Source organism: Zea mays, chromosome 7 (genome assembly GCF_902167145.1).
Source record: "Zea mays cultivar B73 chromosome 7, Zm-B73-REFERENCE-NAM-5.0, whole genome shotgun sequence".
Lineage (NCBI taxonomy): Eukaryota > Viridiplantae > Streptophyta > Magnoliopsida > Poales > Poaceae > Zea > Zea mays.
Window position 1 is genome coordinate 88,802,770 of NC_050102.1, and position 27,112 is coordinate 88,829,881.

The window sequence follows — 27,112 nt, forward strand, 5'->3', positions numbered from 1 at the left end:
TACCAATATTATTCAGACATTGCTTCATTGTGGCAACTATCTTGCCAACCTCTGAGTCATAAGCAATCAACTTAGCTTGGACTTGGAGCATTGATGTACAGGAAGCAGTTGGATCTTAGTTGACATCAGGTCTTGCATAAGAGGAAGTTGGATGTTTATGTTGGGAAGTCGACCATGTTCATTTGGGTCTGCCTCACCTGTTTCTGGCCTCATTGTAGACTGAAGTAAAAAAATATATAATGATAGAATAAGTATGTTAAAGAAACAGACACATAAAGTGTGGGTATGTGATCTAACCTCGAGCTGACCAATAGATGCCGATTTTGAGACATAACAGGTCTCACTGCTGCTCCGAAACTGATGAAACCGAATGAAAAGTAAGAATTATGTATATGGATTGACTCGTAGCATCAATGAGATCATGATATGACTACTAAAATCAATTGGATTTAAAAATAGTCATAGATAACATTGTTGTAAAAAACAAAAAAACAAAATATGATGTGATGACACCTAACATAGATGACACCTTGTATTGTGCAAAATGGAAACACTACAAAAACAATATAGTATTGAAAAAATGTGCATTAAGCTAAAATTATGATAGAAGAATTGAATACTCACAGGGCAAAAACCAAATGGTTCGCCACCCTGACGAGGCTTACGTTTATCAGCCATTGACAGCGCCCTTATGATATTCTTGTTAAAATACTTGATGCACGGAGTGCCACTTTTGTTGTTGGGAGCTACGACATGGTGCAAGTGGTCCAAATAATACAACTACATAACATATAGATATCATGTAAGTCATATGCAAATGAAGATAAGTGAACGTAAACACATAATATATGTATGTATTTTCATATTGCAATTGATTAATCTAATAAAAGATTTACCATATTAAGTATGAAACTTACAAGAACAGCGATGGAACACCTGTATATCGTTGTCGAGATGTTATTAGTGCTCCTATTGTGCCATTTCTGGACAGCTTCACATAGGTCACTGAAAATGAGATGGCACCAATCAATGTGAGGGAACCACTCCAATTCTTCTGCCAATAGAACCTCGTTGTAAGAAATCGACCAGCTAGTTGTTGGGAAAAGCAGCCGGTTGAAGAGGATAAAAAAACATCTGATTGAGAGCTCATCATCGTTGCCTAGCCTCAATTTTTGTCCTGTAGCTTTGAAATCACAAATTCATCCTTGCTAATACTCAGGGAGGACCGAAGGGTTGCTGCAACATTCGCTTCGTCAATATTTAGTGGCTTCCCACCACCCGAATTTGGAAGAGCCAATATTAGATGGACAGTCTGCTTGGTGTTTTTTAGTTCTTTGTCTGGACCAATACGAAGAGTCATGTCTCTTGGGTCTAGCTTCTGCATGAGCCAACAAAGAAGTGTTCGACATCCAATTGCATCAATTGTCATGTCAAGAATACTAGAGAAACCTTTTCTGACTATAGCTTGACGTTGCCTTTCATTCAGTATTTGAATGGACGCAAGAACATCTCCTGGGTTGCATCTGATGTTGAGTCTCTGTAAGGAAAAGGTGGATAGATGGATAAATATGTTAATAATTAAATATCATAATATATGCATTCTTATTTTTACATAGTTCCTTGGCCTATTACTATTTTGGATTAATGTGCTAAGGTAATATAGAAAGTTGTATGTTTCAGCACATAAAGTATGCATTGTGATTGGATGCATGATTAAAATATTGGAAAAGATAAATTTCTGCAATGTTGTAAACTCACCTGCGTCTTGTTTGGGGCATCCATTTTGATACTACACTTCTTTTTTGGTGGCTCAAAGTCATCATCATCATCCACACTAGGCATGGGGATCTTTTTAGCATCGACATCAACACCTCTCTTTCTATGTTGCGGAGGATCACCATCACATCGCGTATTTGTAGGGTCTCCGGTGTCTGTCGAGTGCGGGATGTCAACATTAAAGCATTCTTGACTTGACTCAATGATTAATCGCTTCCGATTGGTTGGGAGTCAATCAACCTTCCGCATAATTGAAGCAGCAGGCTGCGGAGCAACAATGTAAAACATATGTGCTTTATTGAGTTACATCAACATATACACCAGTGATTATATGAAATAATTGTACACTCTACACACTCATACACATTATAATTCCTCAATTGTGTTATATGGCCCTACCAACATAGATGGTAAGTGAAGGAAACATCATAAAAGTCGTATCATTGCATTGTAGAAATTGGCATAAACATCTATGCATACCAACAGAATGTTCATATAAAACAATATTTATCCAGTGACTAACCAGGAAAATAAACATTTATGCAGTAGTAGTAGTGACTAACCAGCAAAATAAACATTTATGCAGTAGTAGTGACTAACCAGCAAAATAAACATTTATACAGTACTAGATACATCCAATAACTTTCCCTTGCCCAAAGTCAACAAATGTCAGAATGAAACTGTATCCATCCATACAAGAGACTAGATGCTATGAAGCAATTTTCTGTTCTCATATCCCGGCAAGCAAATAGGACAGTGCTCAAAATGGCCATATACATTTATGCATACCAACACAATGTCCATAAAACGACATATAACCGATAAAATATTTCCCCCGGCTTTCTTTGATGTGATGGTGGATCTACCTATGCATCTACCTGATGAGGCATTATTGCGAGGTCCTGTGCATTATGTTTAGATGTACCCAATTGAAAGGCGATTGTATACTTTGAAGCGCCATGTGAGGAACAGGGCACGACCGGAAGTCTCCATCGTTGAGGCATATAATGCGGACGAGAGCTTGACATTTTGCTCTAAAAACATGGATGACGTCGAAACAAAATTTAATCGGGAACCAAGAAATAAAGGGTTTTCTAATGAGGAAGCATATACTGTTGATGTTTTTGGGCATGCAGTTAATTTTACCGCTGCCCTGAATAAACATTCATATCCTGACAAACAAAAATAAACATTTATGTAGTAAACAGAAAACCAATTTAGCGTAAGTAGATCACCTGTGGTTTCTTTGTCATCGACGGCCAGAAAATCCATTAGAGGTTGAAACGCAACAACCTAGCCGACCGTGATGGAGTTGGGCACCTGGAATACGGTGCAGTGATTAACGCCTCACAAATACGACACACGATGCATAAGAAAATGGAGGAGATGAATGGGGAGATTGGGAAGTAGCAGTGTAGGGCATAAAATTTGCAGAGGAACTTGAGCACATTGGGAAGCCGGACGACCGTCGGCGGGCGTGTAGAAGACCAATGTGACGCGGGGCGGAGGATTGTCAGCGGCGGGCGCCTCGACGACACTGTCAACGGCGGCGCCGATTAGGGTTGAGGGCGTGCAGGGGCGGAGGAACGACGAATCGCCCTGGCGACACCTAAAGAATCGCGGCGAGTCGACCAGGAAGGTTGACTGCGCGGGGAGTTAGGGTATAGAAGTGTTTGACCGCGTGGAAAGTGGGCCTAAGCCGGTATTTCTGGAACGTGGGTTCGGATGAGGTATTTACGCTAAATCGATATTGTGGCATAAACATTGGATGAAAATAGCGTAAACATGTTTTGACTATGGCAGTGGTGGTTGACCGCGTGGAAAATGGGCCTAACCCGCTTTTTCTCGAACGTGGGTTCGGGGGTGTTACTCTGTTTACGCTAAATTGGTTTGCTGTTTGCGCTAAATTGGTTCACTTGCATAAATAGTGAACGGACGTGGGCTTAAATAGATTTATTGGTGTTGATGGTCGGGGCTCTCTACAGTTATATAGAGCCCAGAGCTCTTAATAGATATACTATATATACACATATGATAAATTTTGTATTAATAAATCATAAAAATATGTTTTCTAATAATTAGGTGGGCGTGAATGTGGAGCCAACAACCAAGGTTGAAACACCCACTTATACATAATTTTAACTTATTTTTTTTACATAAACTCTCCTATTATAATAATAGAGAAGAGATTATAGGAGTGCGGGTTGATTCTAAAAATGCAGGATTTTTTTGAAAAATATCGACGCGGGATGGCCGTTAAAACTAGTGCTTTAATATAGTAAGATAAAAAATATTTTTTATATAAACTCTCCTATTATAATAGTAGAGAAGAGATTATAGGAGTGCAGGTTGATTCTAAGAAATACAGTTTTTTTTTAAAATATTGACGCGGGACAATCGTTGAAACTGATGCTTTAATATAATAAAGATTAAAATATTTTTTATATAAACTCTATTATTATAATAATAGAGAAGAGATTATAGAAGTGCGGGTTGATTCTAAAAAAATGCATGTTTTTTTGGAAAAATATTGACGTAGGACAACTCTTGCTTTAATATAGTAAAGATCTATTAAAGTTGCTCTAACTATTATTAGATGTGTCCTCGGATAGAGTCCTAAACCCAACGAAACACGCATAAGCAAAAAAATGTTTTCATTACAACATGTACCCCTGCACTAGGAAAATAAGGCACTCGGCACTCGTGAGCCGTCGCATTTCCCCCCGTGTGACCAATTCCTCTCCGGGCCGAGCAGCCGTTCCAATCCGCTCACGCCGCCTCTCTCGCTGCCCCGCTTGACCGCCTGCTAGCGCTGCAGTTTGATGCTGATGACCTGATCCCTCCGTTGGGTAGGTTCTTGGGCGCGGAAAGAACAAAGAACTCGTGGTGGGTCCGGGTCCGCAAGACCCTAGGTGTTCGTCAGCAGCGAGGATGCCCGGCCTGCCTCTGCCTCAATCGTTAAATCAGTAAGTGGATAAATGGTTCAAGGGAGGGATTACGCGTGGGTCAAGAACGTCTGTTTGGGCAGGCAGCGAGAGATTGTGGCTTAGTGCCTTAGTAAAGTGCATAGCGATGCGTCTTAGTTCGTGTCTGTTCAGTCAGGTAGTGAGAAAGAAACTCTTAATAGTAGATGGCTAACATCGGTATAAACGACCGGTCACTTTGTTGGTTCTGGATCTTGCCGCGCCCGTATTCATGGCATAGCGACACTGGTTTTGCACACTACTCCCTCCATTAATACATTGCTTTATGTATGTCTAGAGACAGTGTAATGGAGGGTGTACTTGAATTACCACCGACAAACTTAAAGAAAATATTTACATAAAGAGCTATATATTGAGCAATTCTCGCCATCCTTGGGTCACGTTCTGTGTTTTGAAATAGAAATAGAACCACCTACAAACTTAAAGAAAATATTTACATAAAGAGGTATATATTGAGCAATTCTCGCCATCCTTGGGTCACGTTCTGTGTTTTGAAATAGAAATAGATAGTCCAGCTGCTCTGTGGATGCACAATTATGGACATGTTGTGGTTCTTGTTCTTCAAGTGAGACGGGATGCATTCTGTTGTTATATGAAGTTGTGCTTGTATGCAGGAATATTGGATGTGAATATGCCTATCCTGGGTCTACAGGCCAGGCCTTCCGTCAGCAGCTAAGAACTGCATTGTCTCCAGATGAGAAACTTACCGCTGAAAAAGATTTGGCTCTGTATTGCAAGCCAGTCGAGCTCTACAATATTATTCAACGGCGAGCCATGAAAAATGTAAAGTCCATCCTACAATTATGCTCCCTTCTTTCAACATTGTTCACAACTTCACATGATCATGCTTGCTCTGCAGTAACTGTAACCATTATGTGCAATTGATTTGAGATACCAATGATGCTTCCCTGAATTTTGCAGCCCCTTTTTATTCAAAGATGCCTTCTTTATAATATACATGCGAGGAGGAAAAAGAGGTTTGAATCTTTAATGGACAGTCATGCATTTAGATGTTTTCATCCTAGGCATACATTGTTCCATCTTGAGCTGAGCACCTTGTTGTCAACTACTTTAGTAATTCCTCTTTATTTTATATCATGGCATGGTTGGTGGGCCAGCCATGCATGCACAACAACAAATTAGGATTGGGATGATTAGTTTCATTTGCTATTTTCTTTTGCTATGCGTAAAATTCTCCTGCGTCTGTTCCTATGTTTTAGGCCAAGGCCATAGCAAAGGGGCTAATTAGATTGTCTCCAACAACTTACCCATCCTATCTCTCATCACATCTCCTATTTCAAACTTTGATGAAATAAATCATGTGGTCAGCAGCAGTTGCAATCTTGACTGCTGCAGGACAGCAGCAGCAGCAACCTTTTGACTGCTGCAGGACAGCAGCAGTTGCAGCACAACAGTCTTTTGATTGCGCAGGACAACATGCAATAGCAGTCTTTTGACTGCGCAGGACAACAGTAGCAACACAACAGTCTTTTGACTGCACTTTAGTATCTAAAGGACAGCACCTGTGTGCTGCAGTGTGTAGTGTAATGTGTAGTGCAGCCCCTAGGGCTATAAATATGTGTCCCCAACCCTTCTAAGGGTATGTCATTTGAGTAGTGTGTGAGAAATAAACGAAAATTGCCCCAACTCGTAGTGTCATCCTCTGGATGAGAGTTAGAGTCCCTCTGCTTACAATTGGTATCAGAGCCAAACTATCCTGCAGAGTAAACATCTCTTGCTCATCTCCTTCCCGCGCCTCTCCCCACACTCAGTCGGCAGCAAGAACTCCAACTGTTCCTTCCTCTCCTGCTCAGACGAGCAGCCTTTCGTCTGAGACAACCTCTTCCACACGCAACGACCCCTCACTAGCCCACCATGTCCCTACGCTTGGTCACTTCGAGTGCGCGGCGCCAGCAGGAGGCCGAGGTCGCCGTGGCACAAGAACGTGAGCGAGCAGCAACAGCGGCTGCAGCGACAACGGCGAGGGCATCACGGCTGGCGGCGACGGAACTGCAGCAGCGAGAGTAAAAGTAGAAGCAGCGGAGGCGGCAGATGCTGCACGTGCGGCGGCAGGAGAGCTCGAGGCTCTGCACGGCAGTAGAGCCGGCAATTCTGCTTCTGTCGACGACAACACCAACGAAGAGCTCAGGCTGGCGAGGGAAGCAGCGCGAGAGCAGGCGGCACAGTGGGCAGCTGCGCATCCCCATGAGGGCGCGCGTGGCGGCAACCCAGATAGGCATCGACGCGCCGACGGTGCTCCGGGCGAGGGCGCACGCAGCGGCAGCCCAGACGGGCGTAGACACGCCGACGGTGCTCCCGGCGGCGACGACCGAGTCGACGGAGATCGCGGCCTCTACAAGCAGCGCGGCTCTCCCTCCCCGGATCGGTACCATGGTCGCCGCGGGGCCCAGGCCATTGTCAGGGACATCGGTCCCGGCGGTGGATGGCCTACCCACACCAAGACCAACTACGTCGAGTGAGCCGCGGTGATGAGGGTACGTCTCCAGGTTCGCCACATGTGGGAAGCAGTTCGGTACGGCGACGTAGACTACTACGAGGATCGACGGGCGCTAGATGCCCTCATTGCTGCAGTCCCGCCCGAGATGCAGTTTTTGCTTTCCCAGAAGCGGACTGCCAAGTAAGCCTGGGACGCCATCGCTGCGACCCGCATCGGCAGCGACCGTGCCCGCAAGACCACACTGCAGGCACTTCGCAAGGAGTGGTAGAACCTGGCCTTCAAGCCAGGTGAGGACGTTGATGACTTTGCTCTCCGCCTCAACACTCTGTTGCAGAAGAAGGTGCAGTTCGGCGATGACACCTATGATGAGGAGAGAGCTGTCGCGAAGCTCTTCCGTTGCATCCTCGAGAAGTACAAGCAGATCGCTCGCTCGATCGAGTCTCTGCTAAACCTCTCCACGATGACGATCGAAGAGGTGATAGGTCGTCTCAAGGTCGTCGACGACGACGAACCACAGGCTCTCTCTGGGCCTATCACCATCGGCGGGAAGCTACATCTCACTCGGGAGTAGTGAGAAGCCTGCCATGGTGACAAGAAGAAGGGGGAGTCCTCCTCGACACGTGGCCGCAAACGCGGCAAGCCGCGCAAGGCGCGTGGAGGCGCCTAGGCCGGGGCGCGAGGACATGCTGAAGGTGGTGCCCGCGGAGGCGCCCAAGGCGCCGCCGTCGGCAACAAGAAGCCAGCACGAGACGACGACTGTCACAACTGTGGCAAGCTTGGCCACTGGGCCAGGGACTGTTGACAGCCATGACGCGGCCAGGCCAACATCGCACAGGCGGAGGCGGAGGAGGCTCTGCTCCTAGCACATGCAAGCATCGAGCTATCTCCAGCGGCACCGGTCGCAGCGGCACTCCTCCACATTGATGAGTCGAAAGCACGCGTTTTCCTCGGCGGCGGATCCAGCAAAGACATGATCGAAGGTTGGTGCCTCGACACCGGCGCCACTCATCACATGACCGGCCGACGGGAGTTCTTCACCGAGCTTGACTCTAGCGTCCGAGGCTCCGTCAAGTTTGGGGACGCCTCCGGCGTAGAGATCAAGGGCGCCGGCTCAGTCATCTTCACCGCCGCGTCTGGTGAGCACAGGCTGCTCACCGAAGTCTACTACATCCCCGCATTGAGGAACTCTATCATCAGCTTGGGACAACTGGATGAGAACGGTTCGCGCGTGGAGGTCGAGCACGGAGTCATGAGGATCTGGGACCCCTCTCGTCGCCTTCTTGCTAAGGAACGCATGAGTCCAAATCGGCTTTACATCCTCAACGTGAAGGTGACACAACCTTGCTGCCTTGCTGCCCGTCGGGACGACGGGGCATGGCAGTGGCACGAGCGTTTTGGGCACCTTAACTTCGAGGCCCTGAAGCGACTCAGTGCCAAGGAGATGGTACGAGGCCTGTCGTGCCTTGACCATGTGGAGCAGTTCTGCGATGTCTGTGTACTGACAAAGCAGAGACAACTCCCCTTTCCCCAGCAGTCGAGTTTCCGAGCCAAGGAGAGGCTCGAGCTCGTGCATGGGGACTTGTGTGGCCTGGTGACACCGACCACACCAGGAGGTCGACGCTACTTCTTGCTGCTCGTCGACGACCTCTCCCGCTACATGTGGGTGATGGTCCTTGGCAGCAAGGGAGAGGCTGCGAATGCCATCAGGCGTGTGCAGGTCGCTGCAGAGGCGGAGTGCGACCGCAAGCTACGCGTGCTGCGGATCGACAACAGCGGCGAATTCACGACGGCTGAGTTCGCGTCGTACTGCGCGGATGAGGGCGTTCAGCGCCACTACTCCGCGCCGTACAACCCACAACAGAACGGCGTCGTCGAGCGACGCAACCAGACGGTTGTGGGGATGGCTCGGGCTCTTCTCAAGCAGAGGGGAATGTCGGCTGTCTTCTGGGGAGAGGCGGTGGTGACAGCGGTTTACATCCTCAACCGCTCGCCCACCAAGGCACTCAACGGGATGACACCGTACGAGGCTTGGCATGGGCGCAAGCCGATGGTCTCTCACCTACGGGTCTTCGGATGCCTCGCGTCCACCAAGGAGCTTGGCCACATCAGCAAGCTCGAAGATAGGAGCACCCTGGGGGTGTTCATTGGCTACGTGAAGGGCTCGAAGGCCTACCGCATCCTTGACCCAGGAACACAACGTATGCGCACGACGCGCGACGTAGTGTTCGACGAAGGGCGAGGATGGGCGTGGGACAAGGCGGTGGACGACGACACGACTCCGACGTACGACGACTTCACCATCGAGTACGTCCACTTTGAGGGAGCTGGGGGAGTAGGCAACTCTTCTCCGAGCAGGTCTACCCTAGCCCCCAAGCCTCCACTGACTCTAGCGCCACGCTCTCTAGCTCCGGCTACAACGAGCTCTTCGCCACCACGCACTCCAGCCGCGACTCCTGCTACAATGAGCCCTTCGCCACCACGTACTCTAGCATCGACGGTAACCCCTCCGGGAACGTCCTCTGCGACTCCAGCTCGTGTCGAGCACGACCCGGTGGAGCTCGTTACCCCGCTCTCCCACGACGAGGAGCGCATCGACACGTGCCACGACGGCGAGCCGTTGCGGTATCGTACGATGGAGGGCCTCCTCATCGACCTGACGGTGCCGGGCTCGACGTCTCGCATTCTGGCGGGAGAGTTGCATCTTGCGTGCGACGACGACGAGCCTCGGTCTTTCGCGGAGGCCGAGAAACACGCGGCTTGGCGTGCTGCGATGCAGTTGGAGATGGACGCGGTTGAGACGAACTGCTCCTGGGAGCTCGCAGATCTCTCTCATGGCATCGCGCGATCACCCTTAAGTGGGTGTTCAAACTGAAGAGGGATGAAACCGGTGCCATCGTCAAGCACAAGGCTCGCTTGGTGGCACGCGGTTTCTTGCAGCAGGAGGGGATCGACTTCGACGATGCCTTCGCCCCCGTGGCACGGATGGAATCCGTGCGACTCCTCGCGCTGGCAGCCCAGGAGGGCTGGCATGTTCATCACATGGATGTCAAGTCGGCGTTTCTTAACGACGACTTAAAGGAGGAGGTCTATGTACACCAGCCTCCAGGTTTTGCGATCCCTGGCAAGGAGGGCAAGGTGTTGCGCCTGCGCAAGGCCCTCTACGGCTTGCGACAGGCACCAAGGGCGTGGAATGCCAAGCTGGATTCCACGCTCAAGAGGATGGGCTTCATGCCAAGCCCGCACGAGGCGGCTATCTATCGGCGGGGCAATGGAGAAAATGCCCTACTGGTGGGTGTCTACGTCGACGACTTGGTGATCACCGGCTCCAAGGATGCAGAGGTGGCAGCATTCAAGGAAGAGATGAAGGCCACCTTCCAAATGAGTGACCTGGGGCATCTCTCCTTCTACCTGGGGATTGAGGTGCACCAGGGAGACTCCGGGATCACACTTCGCCAGACCGCCTACGCCAAGCGCATTGTTGAGCTGGCTGGGCTCACCGACTGCAACCCAGCTCTCACTCCGATGGAGGAGAGGCTGAAGCTGAGTCGCGATAGCACGACGGAGGAGGTGGACGCTACACATTATCGGCGTCTTGTGGGGAGCCTTCGCTACCTCGTCCACACACGACCTGACTTGGCATACTCCGTCGGCTACGTTAGTCAGTTTCTGCAGCGACCGACGACGGAGCATGAGCAATCTGTGAAGAGGATCATCCGCTATGTTGCGGGGACTCTCGACCACGGTCTTTATACCCGAGGTGCCCTAGGGAGGCACACCTTGTCGGGTACAGCGACAACGACCATGCCGGTGACATCGACACTAGCAAGAGCACAAGCGAGATTCTCTTCTTCCTCGACAAGTGCCTCATTAGCTGGCAGTCGGTCAAGCAGCAGGTGGTGGCCATGTCCAGCTGCGAGGCCGAGTACGTAGCGGCCTCCACTGCTTCGACTCAGGCGCTCTGGCTGGCTCGCCTGCTCAGTGATCTCCTCGGGAGAGACGTTGGAGCAGTGGAACTTCGGGTGGACAGCCAGTCCGCCTTGGCATTGGCCAAGAACCCTGTGTTACATGAACGGAGCAAGCACATCCGGGTGAGATATCACTTCATCCGTGACTGTTTGGCAGAAGGGAGCATCCATGCGCGCTACATCAACACCAAGGATCAGCTTGCGAACTTACTCACCAAGCCCCTTGGGAGGATCAAGTTCCTTGAGCTTTGTTCCAGGTCCGGGATGGCTCAACTTTCTCACAAAACGACGCACAAGACTTAGGGGGAGAATGATGGATTAAGTCATGTGGTCAGCAGCAGTTGCGGTCTTGACTGCTGCAGGACAGCAATATCAGCAACTTTTTGACTGCTGCAGGACAACAACAGTTGCAGCACAGTAGTCTTTTGTCTGCGCAGGACAGCATGCAGCAGCAGTCTTTTGACTGCGCAGGACAGCAGTCTTTTGACTGCACTTTAGTATCTAAAGGACAGCACCTGTGTGCTGCAGTGTGTAGTGTAATGTGTAGTGCAGTGTAGTGCAGCCCCTAGGGCTATAAATATGTGTCCCTAACCCTTGTAAGGGTATGACATTTGAATAGTGTGTGAGAAATAAACGAAAATTGCCCCAACTTGTAGTGTCATCCTCTAGATGAGAGTTAGAGTCCCTCTGCTTACAAACTTCACTCTGTAAACAACAGTCTACAGTGCAAAACAATATTTTACACGACCATATGCACGATCTGCCGCAGATAACCTTAGACAGGAGAGCTTTGAGGGATCAATCAGGAAAGCTTGATTTAGGCATGCAAGAGTCTAGGAGAGAATTATGCTTGTAACCCGTTTGTAATCAGTGGTGATCAAGAAATAAACAAGCAATTACAACCAATCCAATCCTCACCTCCTTTCTCTGTTATCTCACCTCCTTGCTATTCACCATCGACACAATCACCATGGGGAGGAAAACAACGGTCGAACATCCAGCGGCCTCCCACAACTATCCTATCCAGCCACTTGCCCAAGGACATAACAACTTGATATCAGCTTCCAGTGATCTTGCCACGAGTTTCGGCAACTCCGATCAACCCAATCAACTCCTAGTGGCCCACGAGGAGACTCCACGCAAGGAAGCCTAGTAGGGGGTTCAAGACGATCACCTCTGCATTAGTGAGCTCACCTCCACCGTTAAGACATTGCAGTCCAGGCTAATTGATGTCATGGACAAAGTCTCCGACATATTGGCACGCCTGGCCAAGTTGGACGGTTAGTCTAGCGGCGCCAATGTGGTGTCATCGTTTTCGATGGTGCTACCCTTCGATCCTACCGTGTCACCGTTGTCGGTGCCCTTAGCACCTCCCGCCGGTGCCTAAGGGACCTTCGTCGGAGACACACTTCATCTTGGTGAACGAACTCGATGACAATGGTTAGCGCGGGAAGATGCAGGGCCTTGTCCCCCACTACTTTAAGATAGATTTTCCGCACTACGACCCTGTTTGGCACAACTTATTTCCAGCTTCTTCACAAATTTAAGCAGTTCTGCCAAACAGCCAGTTTCTGCAGCAGCTTATCAATTCAGCTGCTTCTCAGAATACACTAAAAGCAACCAACAAGCAGAAGATGCTTTTCACCAGCTTCTCAGATAAGCTGCTTTTTCAACAAGTAGCAGCTGTGCCAAACAGGGCCTACTTCACCCTTGTGCTGTGTGGCTATGACACCATCCTCGACTGGATCCGCACCTTGGGTCCCATCCTCTAGGACTTTGCCAACCTCTCTGTATCGTACTCCATGGACGTTAGATGATGTGGCAAGGCGTGGTGTGCCGGTCATCGCCATGTTGTCGTGCTCTTCAACCAGCGGCTCTGCTCGAGGGCATGTTTGACGAATTTAGCAACCTCTTTAACGAGTTGACCGACCTGCTGCCGGCCAAGATCCATGACCATCGCATCCACCTTAGGGATTGTTTAGAGGCTCATGTATCCACCTCATTCCATGTGTGTTGGGGTGGAATTTATCATAGCAATCCATCTCAATACACATGGATCGAGGTTGATACATGACCATCCAAATAAGGCATCATGGAGGGTGCATAGCTTGCCATCCGCAGCACCTGCATCTTCTCCAAACTCGATCGGTTTCAGGTACAATCAATTCTGGATGAATGCCTCTGTCGTTGCCAAGAGTTTTTGGTGACGCCTTTCGGTCTCATCAACGCGTCGACCATGTTCTAGGCCTTGATAAACGACATCTTGGGTCGGTATCTTTGCTACTCCATCTTTGTCTTCTTCAGTGATATCCTGATCTACAATGAGTCATGGGCTGCCATCTTCTCCATGTCCTCTTGGTGCTCGAGGTCTTACAGCAGCACCAACTTATCCTCAAGCATGTCAAGTGCACCTTTGGCGTGCTCACAGTGTCCTACCCGTGGCACGTCGTGTGCAATATGGGTGTTTCCATGGATCGTTAGATGGTGCACGCATTGATGCCTAGCAAGTCCTGTAGTTCCTGCGAGCGCCACATGGATTCCTAGGATTGGCCGGATACTACCATCCCTTCATTAAGGGATACGACACCACAGTGCACCCCTCACCGAGGATGACTTCGCCTAGACTGACGTTGCATCCGTGTTCGCCATCCTCAAGCTTGTGATGTCCATGTCCCTGGTTCTTCAATTGCCAAACTTCAACGAGCCATTCGCTGTTGAATGTCACAACTCCAGTTTAGGTATGGGCACAATCCTACATTAGGTTCATGAGCCAGTGACATTCTTCAGTCGTACCATGGTTCCATGCCACGTTATCCTTGCGGCGTATGAGCACGAGCTCATTGCTCGCTCAAGCGGTTGAACACTGGCATCCGTACCTTTGGGATCGCTGTGTCGCCGCCAAGATGGATGACTACAACTTGATGTAACTCCTTGATCAACAGTTGTTCACGACCCACAACATCATTGGATCAACAAGCTAATGGGGCTTGACTTCTTCGATGAGTACAAGCTTGACTGCACCAACATCATCATCAATGCCCTGTCCCGATGCGATGTTGAGACCCTGTGGGTGGCCACCAACTTTACGTTGTCCTTCCCGCCGTGGGATGCCCTGCTCGCCGAGGTAGCTACCTAACTTGAGCTCCAAGAACTCATTGGCTATGTCACCGCTGGTCGCAAAGGTCCTAGCTAGACCATCGTCGATAACCTGATCACGATACGACACCATGTCTTTGTCCTCGCCTCGTTGCCTCTGCTTTCATGCATTCTACAGCAGCTCCACCAAACCTGCCACGAGGAGGGCATTCAACATATCCTCCATCACCTGCACGCCGACTTCCATGTACCTGCCGGCAAGGCCCTGGCGGAGGCCTTTGTTGGTGATTGCGCGGTGTGTCAACAAAACAAGACAAGCAATGTCCACCCTTGCAGCCTTCTCCAACCCCTACCAATTCTGGAGCTGATTTGGGGCGATGTCGAGATGGACTTTGTTGAAGGCCTGCCTCGCGTCAACAAGTCTATCATCCTCACAATGGTGTATGGGCTCTCAAAGATGGTTCACTTGATCCCCCTCGCCCATTCCTTCTTTGACGAGTCCACCTGCACGTCTTGCCGACATTAGTGACCATGATCTTGTCTTCGCCAACAATCTGTGGAGCAAGCTCTTTCACCTTTCAGGTACCAAGCTGCAGTTGATCTCTACCTTTGAATAGGCAGTTCGAAGCGGCAAACAGAATCATCATCATGTACCTGCGTTGCCTGACTGGTGATCGCTTCAACAAGTGGTTGCGCTGGCTGCCATGGGCCGAATACTGCTTCAATATGGCATTCCACACATTGCTCGACACCACTCCATTCAAGCTCGTTTATGGGCACGACCCATCACTCTTGAAGACTTAAGAGCCTAGCTATGCTCGTGCTTCTGTGGTGTATCAGCTGCCGTAGGACCGCGATGCATTCTTGCTGGCTACCTGGGAATGCCTTCTCCAAGCCCAGGAACATGCCAGGAAGTACTACGACGCAAAGCACAAGTCGATGGAGTTAGGTTTTGACAATTGGGTCTGGGTGAAGCTCCTGCACTGTCCTTTAGCCTCTTTGCCGGTGGCAAACGAAGGGAAGCTCGCGTCTCACTTTTACGGGCTGTACCAGATCCTGGAACGGATAGATGACATTACCTATCACGTGTGCCTTCCGCCCACGTCAAGATCCACAATGTCTTCCATGTAAGCATCCTCAAGGCCTTCCATGGCGTGCTTCCTCGAGCCGATCCCTTGCTATCGTAGATGCTCCACAACCATGTCATTCATACTCTGTGGACAATGGCATGTTCTTGTGCGCTGGGACGAACAACCTACCATTGAAGCCACTTGGGAGTTAGTTGCTGCGTTCAAGCAACAATATCCCGCGTTCGAGCTCGAGGATGAGCTTTTTCCAGAGGAGGGGAGAGATGTTATGGTAGGCCACAACTATAGACGTCGTGAAAGGGGGTAATTAGGCATGAGAGATTTGAGGGATCAACTGGGAACCAACCAGGAAAGCCTGATTTAGGCAGGCAAGGGTCTAGGAGAGAATTATGGAATCCCTTTATAATCATTGTTGATCAAGAAATAAACAAGCAATTACAGCCAATCCAATTCTCACCTCCTTTATCTGTTACCTCACCTCCCTGCTGCTCACCATGCGCACTTCCACCGGTAGGAAACCAGCGGCCGAAAGGCCGGTGACCTCCCACAGCTATCGTATCGGGTCACTTCCCCATGGATGTGACACAACCTGCATATGATATATCTAGTGGTTAGAGTGGACGCACTAACCAGTTCAACTCAAAAGCTTAAGCTTATGAGACAAGGTAGTCAATCCACTTATACACTTCAACACCCCCACTCACGTGCAGCTAGAGAGAAAGGCGCAAACGCAGCAAGAGAGAAAGACACAAACATGAAAATAAATGGGTGGAGGGCTGGAGGCACAAATAAAGCCTCTGCCAGGATTTGAACTCGAGACCTCTGGTTTTGATACCATGTTAGAGTGGACGCACTAACCAGTTAACATGGTATCAAAGCCAGAGGTCACCCATATATTTCCATGTTTGCGTCTTTCTCTGTGGCTGCTCGTGAGTGGGTGTGTTGAAGTGTTTAAGTGGATTGACTACCTTCTCTCATTAGCTTAAGCTTTTAAGTTGAACTGGTTAATGCATCCACTCTAACGTGGTATCAAAGCCAGAAGTCTCGAGTTCGAATTCTGACAGAGACTTTATTTGTGCCTCTACCCATTTATTTCCATGTTTGCGCCTTTCTCTCTGATCACATTTGCGCCTTTCTCTCTGGCTGCACGTAAGTGAGAGTGTTGAATTGTTTAAGTGGATTGACTACCTTCTCCCATCAGTTCCCATCAGTTTGAGCTTTGATACCATGTTAGAATGGACACACTAACCAGTTCAACCTAAAAGCTTTTGAGTTGAACTGGTTAGTGCGTCCACTCTAACAGTGGTATGTACTACTCCCTTGTCCTAATGATGGATTTAATCTTTTGGAACCATATGGTTGGAGTTGCAGCCATTGGTGTATGTGGGAAACCTTTACCTTTTGTTTGCTCCAGCAGCTAACACAAGCAATTTTCCCTGACTTATGCAGTTCTGCTATTTAAGAATAGAACTGTTCACAATGTCAATTTGGTTTTCAAGCACATATGCTGGTGCAGTAATCCAAACATAATCTTTTTGGTTGTGTTTGGTTTGGGGACATGGTGGAACGGGATGGTTCCATCCCAGTTTTCTTGGATGGAATGGTTCCATCTCAACTTTTAGTTATGGTATAGCACAATATGCCTACAACCTTTGTAAAGTATAAAACAAATCGGAATAACGGATCTGCCAAACAAAAAAAGTACCTAAATTTATGTCAGGTGGAGTTTATGTGATAAATCGTTTGCACTGTTGAATCACAACCCTGTTTGTTCCGAATATTTTCCTTCGTCTGACTGACTGACTGTATGCATCAATGCAGGATTCAGATAACCATATCACTTTCTGGAAGTACAAATACTGAGTTGCAAACACATTATGTCTTTCCTCTTTATGTTCTGTTAGCTAGACCCACTAGTAACCTTTCACTTGAAGGGGTAAGTCTAGCCTTTTTCAGTTTGTGAAGCGAGTCGCAAGTTTTCATGCCTGTCTACCAAATGATCTCATTCTTACCTATTATCCTATTTTGCAGCATTCTCCAATTTATCGATTCAGTCGGGTTTGCTTGCTTACTTCCTTTAGTGAACATGGAAATAAGGACAACAGTGAAGCTACATTCATCATTCCTGACGTGAAGAGTTTGTCAACCTCCCGTGCTTGCAACCATGATATTATCTTTATTAGCTGTGGTAACAGCGCACATCCCATATGAGTTCTTTTTTCTCCCCATTTCTGTGCCATCATTAAATTATTTTAATCCAAAAGGGCAAGTTGGACAAAGTAATGGTGAAGATAACTGCTCTGGGAACCATGTGGAAGATTCTTCTCTCCAAAGTAAGTTTATGTGGATATTTTTGAGCAGATATTATGTGATTTCTTTTCCAGCAGGATTAACATGTTAACAGGCTCATTTGTTGTGAGTAGTTGTATCTATCTTTATTCATGGCAAGAGGATCCTTAATGTCATTGTGACTACTTTATGAAACATGTGTTTTTAATCAATCTCTTAAGAATATCTGCTGATGCTTAAGCTGAAAAACTAAGCTGAGAGTTGGAGAGTGAAACCCTAACCCTAACAAGGGGGCTGGATGATGAATTAATACACTGAGTTAGTTGGGCTAGGTCCATTACACAGGGGTGACAAGGTAAATACATGGGGTACACCCCAAACCTGTGTGGAAGGAGGCTCCGGAGTCAACCACCCAATCGATGGGAGAGGGTGATGTTGGGGAAGCCGCAAGGTGTGCGGAAAGAGCCAGGGGAGGTGCTTCGACATGGCTACTAGGATGGGAGGCCCAGCGCAGCTGGAGAGGGGCCAGACGGGCCGGCGGTGGACGACGAAGGTCCGACAGCCGGGGCAGGGACCGACGGCTGGACAGGGCGGGCGGCACGCCAACGAGGAGGGAAGGCCACACGCCGACTGGTGCGTGCAGGGCCGCCCGGGGTGGGGCTGCACGGGGTTGGCCGCGCGCGGGTGCACAGGGCGCTGCGGGGAATGGTGCGGCAGCCTGGAGGAGGTCGGCGGCTAGAGGTAGGGGAAGCCGGCGGCTGGGGATGGGAGGGAGGAGAAGAGAGAGAAAGATTGGCTCTGGTGCTAAGTTGGAGAGTGAAACCCTAACCCTAACAAGGGGGTTGGGTGATGAATTAATACACTGAGTTAGTTGGGCTAGGCCCTTTACACAGGGGTGACAAGGTAAATACACGGGGTACACCCCAAACCCTAAACGGGTAACACTTAGGTTTGTGTTCTTATTGATTGGAATAATGACCATCCATGTTATGCATTTTAACAGTGCTTGAAGGGAAATGCTCCTGGGGTAAAATACCAACTAATTTACTTGCTTCATCTTTGGAGAGTTGTGTCAATTTAAGTTTGGGACATATTGTGGAGTTGGCATCTAAAGTTACAATGAGACCAAGCTTCTTAGAGGTATGTCAAATTGATCCCTGCCCCTGTAGTATTTAAGATTCACATCACTAAAACATCGATTGTAATGTTCAACTTGCTTGGGATCAAAGGCTCTGTTGTTTTATACATGCAGCCAAAATTTCTGGAGCAAGACAGTTGCTTGACATTTTGCTCTCATAAGGTTGATGCTGTGGTAAGGTCTCCTCTATTTTTACATTCATGTTTAATATGATTTTGTCCAGGGATCTCCATGTTTCTCTTATTACTAATGCTACTAATACATTCTTTGAGTCCAAGATTAGTGTGGTTAACAGGTATGCATCACTTGCAACTGCCAGTCCATTGGATGACATGTCACTGCATCACAAGTTTATAAATTCAGCTTTGGGCATACATTGCCACCGAATGCGCTATATCCACTTTTCCATGGAATTGCTGGAAAATGACTTTAGCTTTCAATTTAAATGCCCCAAACTTTTGGCAAAAGTATTTCAATTTTTATGAGGGGTAATAAACTTGTGAAGGGGGGAATCTACAAGCTTTTAGTTGTTGCTATTCTGCAGTATAAGAGCATCAGATCTATCGGGTCCCACTTTGGAAACCTGTGTTGAGCACTTGAGTTGCTTCTTTCTTTTTGTGGTGCTGGTGGTTGGAGGGGGAAGAGGGGTTGGCAGTCAAAATCATTAACCTTTATTCTTGCAGGGTTCATATAAACTACAACTATGCATGTCCGCACAAGAGGCTGGTGCAAGAGATATGTCTTTGTCTCCATATAGTAGTTACTCATATAATGATGTCCCACCTTCGTCATTATCAGATATCATAAGGTAACCAATAGTTCATTTTCATAGTTTAACAGGTTCTATTTTTTTCTTTATTCTTGTTGTGTGTTTCATCATTATAAAAGTTTCTGATAGCAGCTCATTTAATCACCGAATCAGTTTTTCTTTCCCATGACGGGTGAGCCTGAATTTTGTTGTTTGAAAAGCAACGAAATTACAGTTACATTCCATTTGTTCAAACGTTCACACAATCACACCTCTGCACAGTGAGTGCAGCTTTAGCACCCAGGGTGGCTGGCGCCCATTTTAGCTAAAAGACCATGTTGCAATGTTCCAAAAATCATGTATGTAGTACACAAAGTTAAGTATTTCCGCAACAATTCAGTTTGAAATTCATCCACGATGTTAAGAAACAAAATAGATAAGCACTCATTGTGTAGGGTGTTAGAATACCTGTTTAGGGTTTGGGGTTTTACCCGTGTAATTACTCTCTCACCCCCGTGTAATGGGCCAGGCCCATTTAACTGAAGTCTTGATACAACACCCAACCCTAACACAGGGTTAGGGTTTCCCACATGGTATAGAGCTAGGCTATTTTCCCCACTTCTCTCTCTCCCACCCAGCCGCTGGCTGCCCCTATAGCCGCCGCTCCCTCCCCAGCCGCCGCCTCCCCCCTCTGCTCCGGCCGCCGCCCTCCCCGTCTGCGGCGCATGGCGGCCCTCCCCCCATTTCCCATCGGCGCGGATAGCCTAGGCGCAGCCACCAACGTTGCCCTTACCGCGGGCGCCGATTGGATCTGGCCGCCGCCCTGACCAGCCCTGGCGCGACCACCACCGCCGCCATGGCCCTGTTCGCGCGAGCCGCCACCGGCTTGGCCACCTCCGGGGCCACGAACGCTGTCGCCCTGGCCGCCTCACTACATCGCCGGCCTCGGGCCCCTCCCCATGCCCCTCGTAGCGAGCTCGCTGTTGGAGGCCCCCCCTACATCGTCGGCCTCGGACCCCTCCCCGACGCCCCTCCTACGGCAGTCGCAACGCAGCACCGGCGTCGAGGCTCCCCGTTGGGCTTTCCCGCCCTAGCTGCACCCGCCTGGACCGACATCGTCAGGTCCTCCACGACGCCCGCCACCGACTCCTCGCTAGTCGCCGCCATCGCCACCATCCAGGCCGCCATGGCTGCCTCACAGGAGCGTCAGCGTGCCGCCTCCCTCGCCCTGGAGCACGAGCGTGCCATGGGCGCTGCTCTGACCGCCCAGATGACCACAGCGCAACGCCTCATCCTCGGCCATCCTCCGGTCGACCATGAGGCTCCTCCGCTCACACCCGAGGCCGCCTTTGGACTCAACGCCGACCACATCGCCTCTCTCCACGCTTAGCCCGCCGGACCGCACAACATCTAGTCTCTTGTGTCCATTGTGTTGGACCCGACGTCCTCCCACTATTCTCGTTGGCGGGGTCAGGTCCTTACGCTTCGGCAGCACGCTCTCACCGACCACGTCCTTGACGACCTCGTCGCCCCGCCGTCTCCATCATGGTGTCTGATGGGCAGTGTTGTCCTCTCGTGGCTCCACGACACCATCACCGTTGAGCTACAGGAAATCATCCGCGACCAGGCGGACATTGCTCGATAGGCATGGCTCGCTCTCGAGGAATAGTTCCTCGAGAACCTGGATGCTCGGGCACTACACCTCGACGCGCAGTTTCACCAGTTCTCTTAGGGGGATCTCTCCGTGGGGGAGTACTGCCGTTAGATGAAGGGCATGGTAGACTCCCTCCGCGACCTCAGCGAGCCAGTCGCTGACCGTACCTTGGTGCTGAACCTTCTGCGTGGCCTCAGCCCTCGCTACGGCCACCTGAAGGCTCTCATCAAGAGGACCATTGCCCTTTCCCACCTTCCATGCCATGTGGAACGAGCTTCCCTTCGAGAAGCTCACCATGGTGACTGAGGCAACTGCTCCGGCCCCGGCCCTCTACAACGGTCCTCCTGGCGATCAGGCGCCTTCGGGGAGGAGGGGGCAGGCCCCTCGCCCTCCGTCGATCGGAGCTCATGCCTGCCCTCCTCCCGTAGCCCTTCGTTCGGCTTCCACCGCCGACGGAGGTCGTCGCTCCCGCAAGGGTGGCCGCGGGGGTCCACCCGGGGTGGTCCCTTCGGCCGGGGTGGCGGCCAGGCGTGGCCGTCATTCTACAACCCCTGGACCGGGACCATGTCCATGTGGCCGGGCTAGACCCTGAGTGCCTCCCGCCCTCCGGTGCCGGTCCTCCTGACAGCGCCCCCCTATGACATGCCTCTGCCGCCTCCATACGACGTCCCATCGACGACCTGGCTCCACCCCAGTTCTCGCCCCGGGGACACCCACTGCGACTCCCTGGTCCCCACTGGCTGGAGGATGGGAACTGCCTCCCTCGCCGCCGCCTATAGCACCATGGCGATGGCCCCACCCTCCTCTGACTGGCGTGTACATGGATGATCTGATCATATCACTAGAACAAGGAGAGAGGAGGACATTGATTGCTTTAAGCGCGAGATGGCGGCTCGGTTCTGCATGAGTGATCTCGGCATGCTCTCCTACTACCTCGGCATCGTGGCGAAACGGGACAGTGACTATCTCCATGTGCCAACGCGCGTATGCAGAAAAGCTGTTGGAGCGGAGCGGCATTCTTATTGCATGCCATGTGCATCTCCAATGGAAGAGAGGTTGAAGCTGACGAAGGCCAGCACCACGACAAAGGTGGACGACATGCTCTATCGGAGGATCTGCAGGAGGATCATTGGGCACAGTGAAGCAGCTACTGCGCTACATCAAGGGGACGATTGACCATAGCATGGTCTTCCCCAAGATCGGCGAAATTGACCCGCAATTCAAAGTCTTTAACGACATGGACATGGTGGACGATGTTGATGGGCGGAATAGAACCTCCCTTGTGCTCGCCTTCCTTGGCCTGTAATGTTTGAGTAATCTGGACCGTGCCATGATGGGTCGCTTTCGTCGTCTCATAAACGACCTTGAACTTAAAGAGCTGGAGTTGCTTGGTAGAAGATACACTTGGTCCAATGAAAGGGCTTCACCTACTCTGGTTAGGCTGGACAGGTTGTTCTACACCACTGATTGGGAGATCTACTTCCCTAACTGTATTCTCCAGAGTTCGGCCACCATGATCTCAGATCATTGTGCTCTTCTCCTCGCCCTGCATGAGTTTACTCAAGGTAAAAGAAGATTTCACTTCGAAAGCTTCTGGACAAAGTTGGATGGATTTGATGACGAAGTACAACGTTCATGGTCTCAGCATTTGGAGGGGTCCTGCCCTCTAAATCTGCTAGCGGATAAATTGGCTAGGCTCGCTCGGGATTTGCAGTCGTGGGGTCAGAAGAAGGTTGGGAATGTCATGCAGCAACTGCTGTTCGCTCGAGAAATTATCTTTCAGCTGGAAAAAGCCCAAGACCTGAGAAGCCTCACCCCTTAAGAAGCTTGGTTGCGGCAGAAACTCAAGCACCTGGCTTTAGGGCTTGCGTCTCTGGAAAGAACGATGGCCAAAACAAGGTCGCGCCTGAATTGGTTAAAGGAGGGAGTTGCGAATACCTCTTATTTCCACCTACACGCGAAGTACAGAAAGAGAAAAAATTACATGGCTAAAGTGAAAGTGGACGACCGACTCGTGTTGGACCAAGAAGAGAAAAAGGAGGTAGTGTGGGAGTTCTACAACAATCTGTTAGGAACGGCCAGAGAACGCGAGTTCACCCTGGACCTTCCTTCCTTCAACCCGGGAACTCAACTTGATCTCGAAGGATTGAATCAAATCATCACTGAGGAGGAGGTTTGGGATACTATCAAATCGCTACCGGCGGATAAGGCACCTGGCCCGGACGGCTTCACAGGCCGTTTCTACAAAATTGCTTGGTCGATAATTAAAGGGGTTTTCATGGCGGCGATCAACAGGTTGATGCAAGGAGATGTTTCCAGGTTGTCTTTGCTGAATTCAGCCTATATTACCCTTCCTAAATCGGCTGAGGCTCTGGAGCTAAAAGATTACAGACCAATTAGTCTCATCCATAGTTTTGCAAAAATCATAATGAAGCTGCTAGCCAACCGGCTTGCTTCTAAGCTGCCGCAGCTGGTCTCTCTCAACCAAAGCGCCTTCGTGAAGGGTCGATGTATTCATGACAATTTCATCCTTGTGCAACAGATGGCCAAAGTGCTTCACCGGCAGAAAGAGGCCAGAATCCTTCGCAAACTTGACATCAGCAAGGCTTTTGACTCAGTTTCGTGGGCCTTTTTGTTGGAAGTCCAGTAATTTCTTGGCTTTGGCTCGTTCTGGTGCGACATCATGGCTAACATGTTCAGAACTGCTTCCACTAGAGTCTTGGTTAATGGAGAACCGGGTGATCTCATATTTCACCAACGGGGGCTGCGGCAAGGGGACCCCCTCTCGCCAATGTTGTTTATTCTAGTCATGGACGTGCTGAACTTCCTTATCAAGAGGGCGGCGGATCTAGGTCTCTTACTCCCCCTTTTAAGGCGGGGTGCTGGACAGAGGGTATCAATGTACGCGGATGATGTGGTGCTCTTCGTGCAGCCGGTGGCGAGTGAGTTAACCTTGACAAAAGAGTTGCTGCGGGTTTTCGGAGAAGCTTCGGGGCTTGTCACCAACATTAGCAAATGCTCCATAACACCAATTCGGTGTTCGGATCAGGTGGTGGAGGAAGTACAAGGAGCCTTGAACTGCAATGTGGTGAATTTTCCATGCAAATACCTTGGCTTGCTTCTATCTCACAAAAGGTTGACAGCGGCTAACTTGCTACCTTTGATTGATAAGATCGCTGACAAACTCCCAGGATGTAAAGCTGCCTTGATGCATCCGGGAAGAAATATCTTGGTGAAAGCAGTCCTTACAGCCATTCCTATCCACCATCTCATGGTGCTTCAATGTCCGAAGTGGGTGCTGAAAGCCATCGATAAAATTAGAAGGGGCTTCTTGTGGAAAGGCAGATGAGACATTAGAGGGGGGCACTGCCTGGTTAATTGGGGCCGTGTTTGTAGACCAATCGAGTTTGGTGGCTTAGGTATTCATAACTTGGAAGCTCTTGGCTGGTCCTTGAGTATGCGCTGGCTTTGGTTTAAAAAGACTCAGCTAGATCGCCCATGGACGGAGTTTGACATTCAGGTCCATCCCACTGCAACTGCGATGTTCGCTGCCTCAGTGGTATCTGTTAGCGTGATGTATAGGGAAATAGGGCCCAGGTGGCTCGGCTGCCCTAACAGGGTGCGGCGGCTGCCTCCCCCCTCTGTATTTGGTTAGTTGGCTGTGTTTGGCAAGGATCCCCTCGATTAGACCTTTCCTATTGTTAGATTAGATCTTTCCTTTATTAGGGATATCCTTGCCTATATGTACTGAGCCTTGGGCTCCTCCAATTAATCAATCAACTATTCCCAGCCATACTATTCTTTAATGGTATCACGAGACCGGGATCTCCCCAACCCCTCTCACCCTTCCGCTGCCCCTACCTGCTGAATCCGCGCCGCGGTACGGTCGGGACCCTCGCACCCTCCGTCGATGACCCTGCTGAGCAGGCTCGCCGCGACTCCGACGCCTTGAAGCAGCAACTCGTCGAGACTCGCCGCGCCGCCCTCGCTGAAGCCGAGGCGGCCGAGCAGGAGGCCGTTGCTGCATCCGCGGCACGCGACGCAGCCGCCGAGCGCGTCCGCACCGCACTGGCCAAGGCGGCCAAAGCCCGGGCCAACGCCGCCGCTGCGGCTGATCCCACCGACCCGGCCGACGACGCCGACCACGAGGAAGCCACGGACATCTCCCGCACCATGACCCTCCACAAGGCCGTCGCCGTTCTCAACCTCCATGCCCAGGCTGTCTCCGTGCAGAACGCCCGCAGTCTGGTGCCCCTCGTCCTCGACACCTCCGGCAACTACCCATGGTGGCGCGAACAGTTCCTCCTCGCCGTCATGAAGTATTCGCTGCAGGACCACGTCCGTAGCTCCGCCATCTCAGCACTTCCTGATTGGGCTCGGATGAACGCCGTCGTCAAATCTTGGCTGTACAGCACGGTCACCGCCGACCTTGCTGAAGCCGTGATCGACCACCGCACCATCGCCTACGAAGCCTGGATCGCCATCGAGGACCACTTCATCGGCAATCAGGAGACTCGTGCTCTCCACCTCGACGCCAAGTTTCGCACGTTTGCCCAAGGTGACCTTTCCGTCACTGACTATTGCAAACACTTCAAGAAGATGGCCGCCGACCTCGCTGACCTCGGCGAACACGTGACTGACCGCACTCTGGTTCTCAACGTGATTCGCGGGCTCAACGAGCGGTATAGGGACATCGGGGTCCACCTCGCTGTGGTCGCCCCTTCCCTTCCTTCGCCGCCGTCCGCAATGAACTCCTTCTTGAGGAGATCAACATGGTGCAGACCCCCTCTGCTCCTCCGTCTGCCCTCGTCGCCACTGGCTCTCAATCACCTCGCCAGTCTGCGCCGACCAGCAGCGGCACTCCACGTCCAGCCGCCCCCAAGCAGAAGAAGAAGAAGAGGACACCGAACCACCGCACCTCCTCCGGTGGCACTGCCGTGCCTGGCAGCTGCGCTCCCTTCTCCGACTCCTCTGCTGCTGGGCATGGCGGTGGCTGGCCGTCGCTCTTCAATCCATGGACCGGCTCCATCCAAATGTGGCCTGGTCCCCGTGCGCCTCCTCTGGCCCAGCTTCCCCAGGGGCGTGTCGGCCCACAGCAGCAGCATGCCCAATGATAGTCGTCTAGAGGGGGGTGAATAGGGCGAAACTGAAATTCTCAAAAATAATCACAACTACAAGCCGGGTTAGCGTTAGAGATATAATCAAGTCCGCGAGAGAGGGTGCAAAACAAATCGCAAGCGAATAAAGAGTGTGACACACGGATTTGTTTTACCGAGGTTCGGTTCTCGCAAACCTACTCCCCGTTGAGGTGGTCACAAAGACCGGTCTCTTTCAACCCTTTCCCTCTCTCAAACCGTCCCTCAGACCGAGTGAGCTTTTTTTTCTCAATCACTTGGAACACAAAGTTCCTATAAGGACCACCACAAGATTGGTGTCTCTTGCCTCAATTACAAGTGAGTTTGATCGCAATAAAGAATCAAGAAAGAAGAAAGCGATCCAAGCACAAGAGCTCGAAAGAACACAAACAAATCTCTCTCACTAGTCACTAAAGCTTTGTGTGGAATTTGGGAGAGGATTTGATCTCTTGAGTGTGTTTAGAATTGAATGCCTAGCTCTTGTAAGTGGTTGAAAGTGTAAAAACTTGGATGCTATGAATGGTGGATGGTTGGGGGTATTTATAGCCCCAACCACCAAACTAGCCGTTTGGTGGGGCTGACTGTCGTATGGTGCACCGGACAGTCCGGTGCACACCGGACATGTCCGGTGCGCCAGCCACGTCACCAAAGCCGTTGGGTTCCGACCGTTGGAGCTCTGTCTTCTGGGCCCGCCTGGATGTCCGGTGGCGCACCAGACATGTACTGTAGAGTGTCCGGTGCGCCAGCATGGGCGTGCCTGACTTCTGCGCACGCTGGCGCG

At 50.4% G+C, this 27,112-nt stretch overlaps 1 protein-coding gene across 12 annotated transcripts in view; it reads left to right on the forward strand.

Annotated features, from left to right (window-relative positions):
• The first annotated feature begins 4,398 nt into the window (after positions 1-4,398).
• Positions 4,399-27,112, forward strand: part of LOC542512 (VEF family protein) — a 72,644-nt gene continuing 49,930 nt past the window's right edge. For 10 of the 12 annotated variants that reach the window (XR_004851301.1, XR_004851300.1, XR_002263336.3 and 7 more), the window contains exons 1-9: positions 4,401-4,742; positions 5,375-5,543; positions 5,682-5,737; positions 17,189-17,303; positions 17,399-17,555; positions 17,632-17,700; positions 18,660-18,796; positions 18,909-18,968; positions 19,478-19,602. Coding sequence is in view for 6 of the 12 variants with exons in the window: in XM_020540725.2 (XP_020396314.1) it covers positions 4,708-4,742; positions 5,375-5,543; positions 5,682-5,737; positions 17,189-17,303; positions 17,399-17,555; positions 17,632-17,700; positions 18,660-18,796; positions 18,909-18,968; positions 19,478-19,602 (923 nt within the window). In the remaining 6 variants the exon portion in view is untranslated. Of the gene's footprint in view, positions 4,743-5,374; positions 5,544-5,681; positions 5,738-17,188; positions 17,304-17,398; positions 17,556-17,631; positions 17,701-18,659; positions 18,797-18,908; positions 18,969-19,477; positions 19,603-27,112 lie in introns of all 12 variants that reach the window. The other 2 variants (XR_004851304.1, NM_001112060.1) reach the window with 2 other exon arrangements.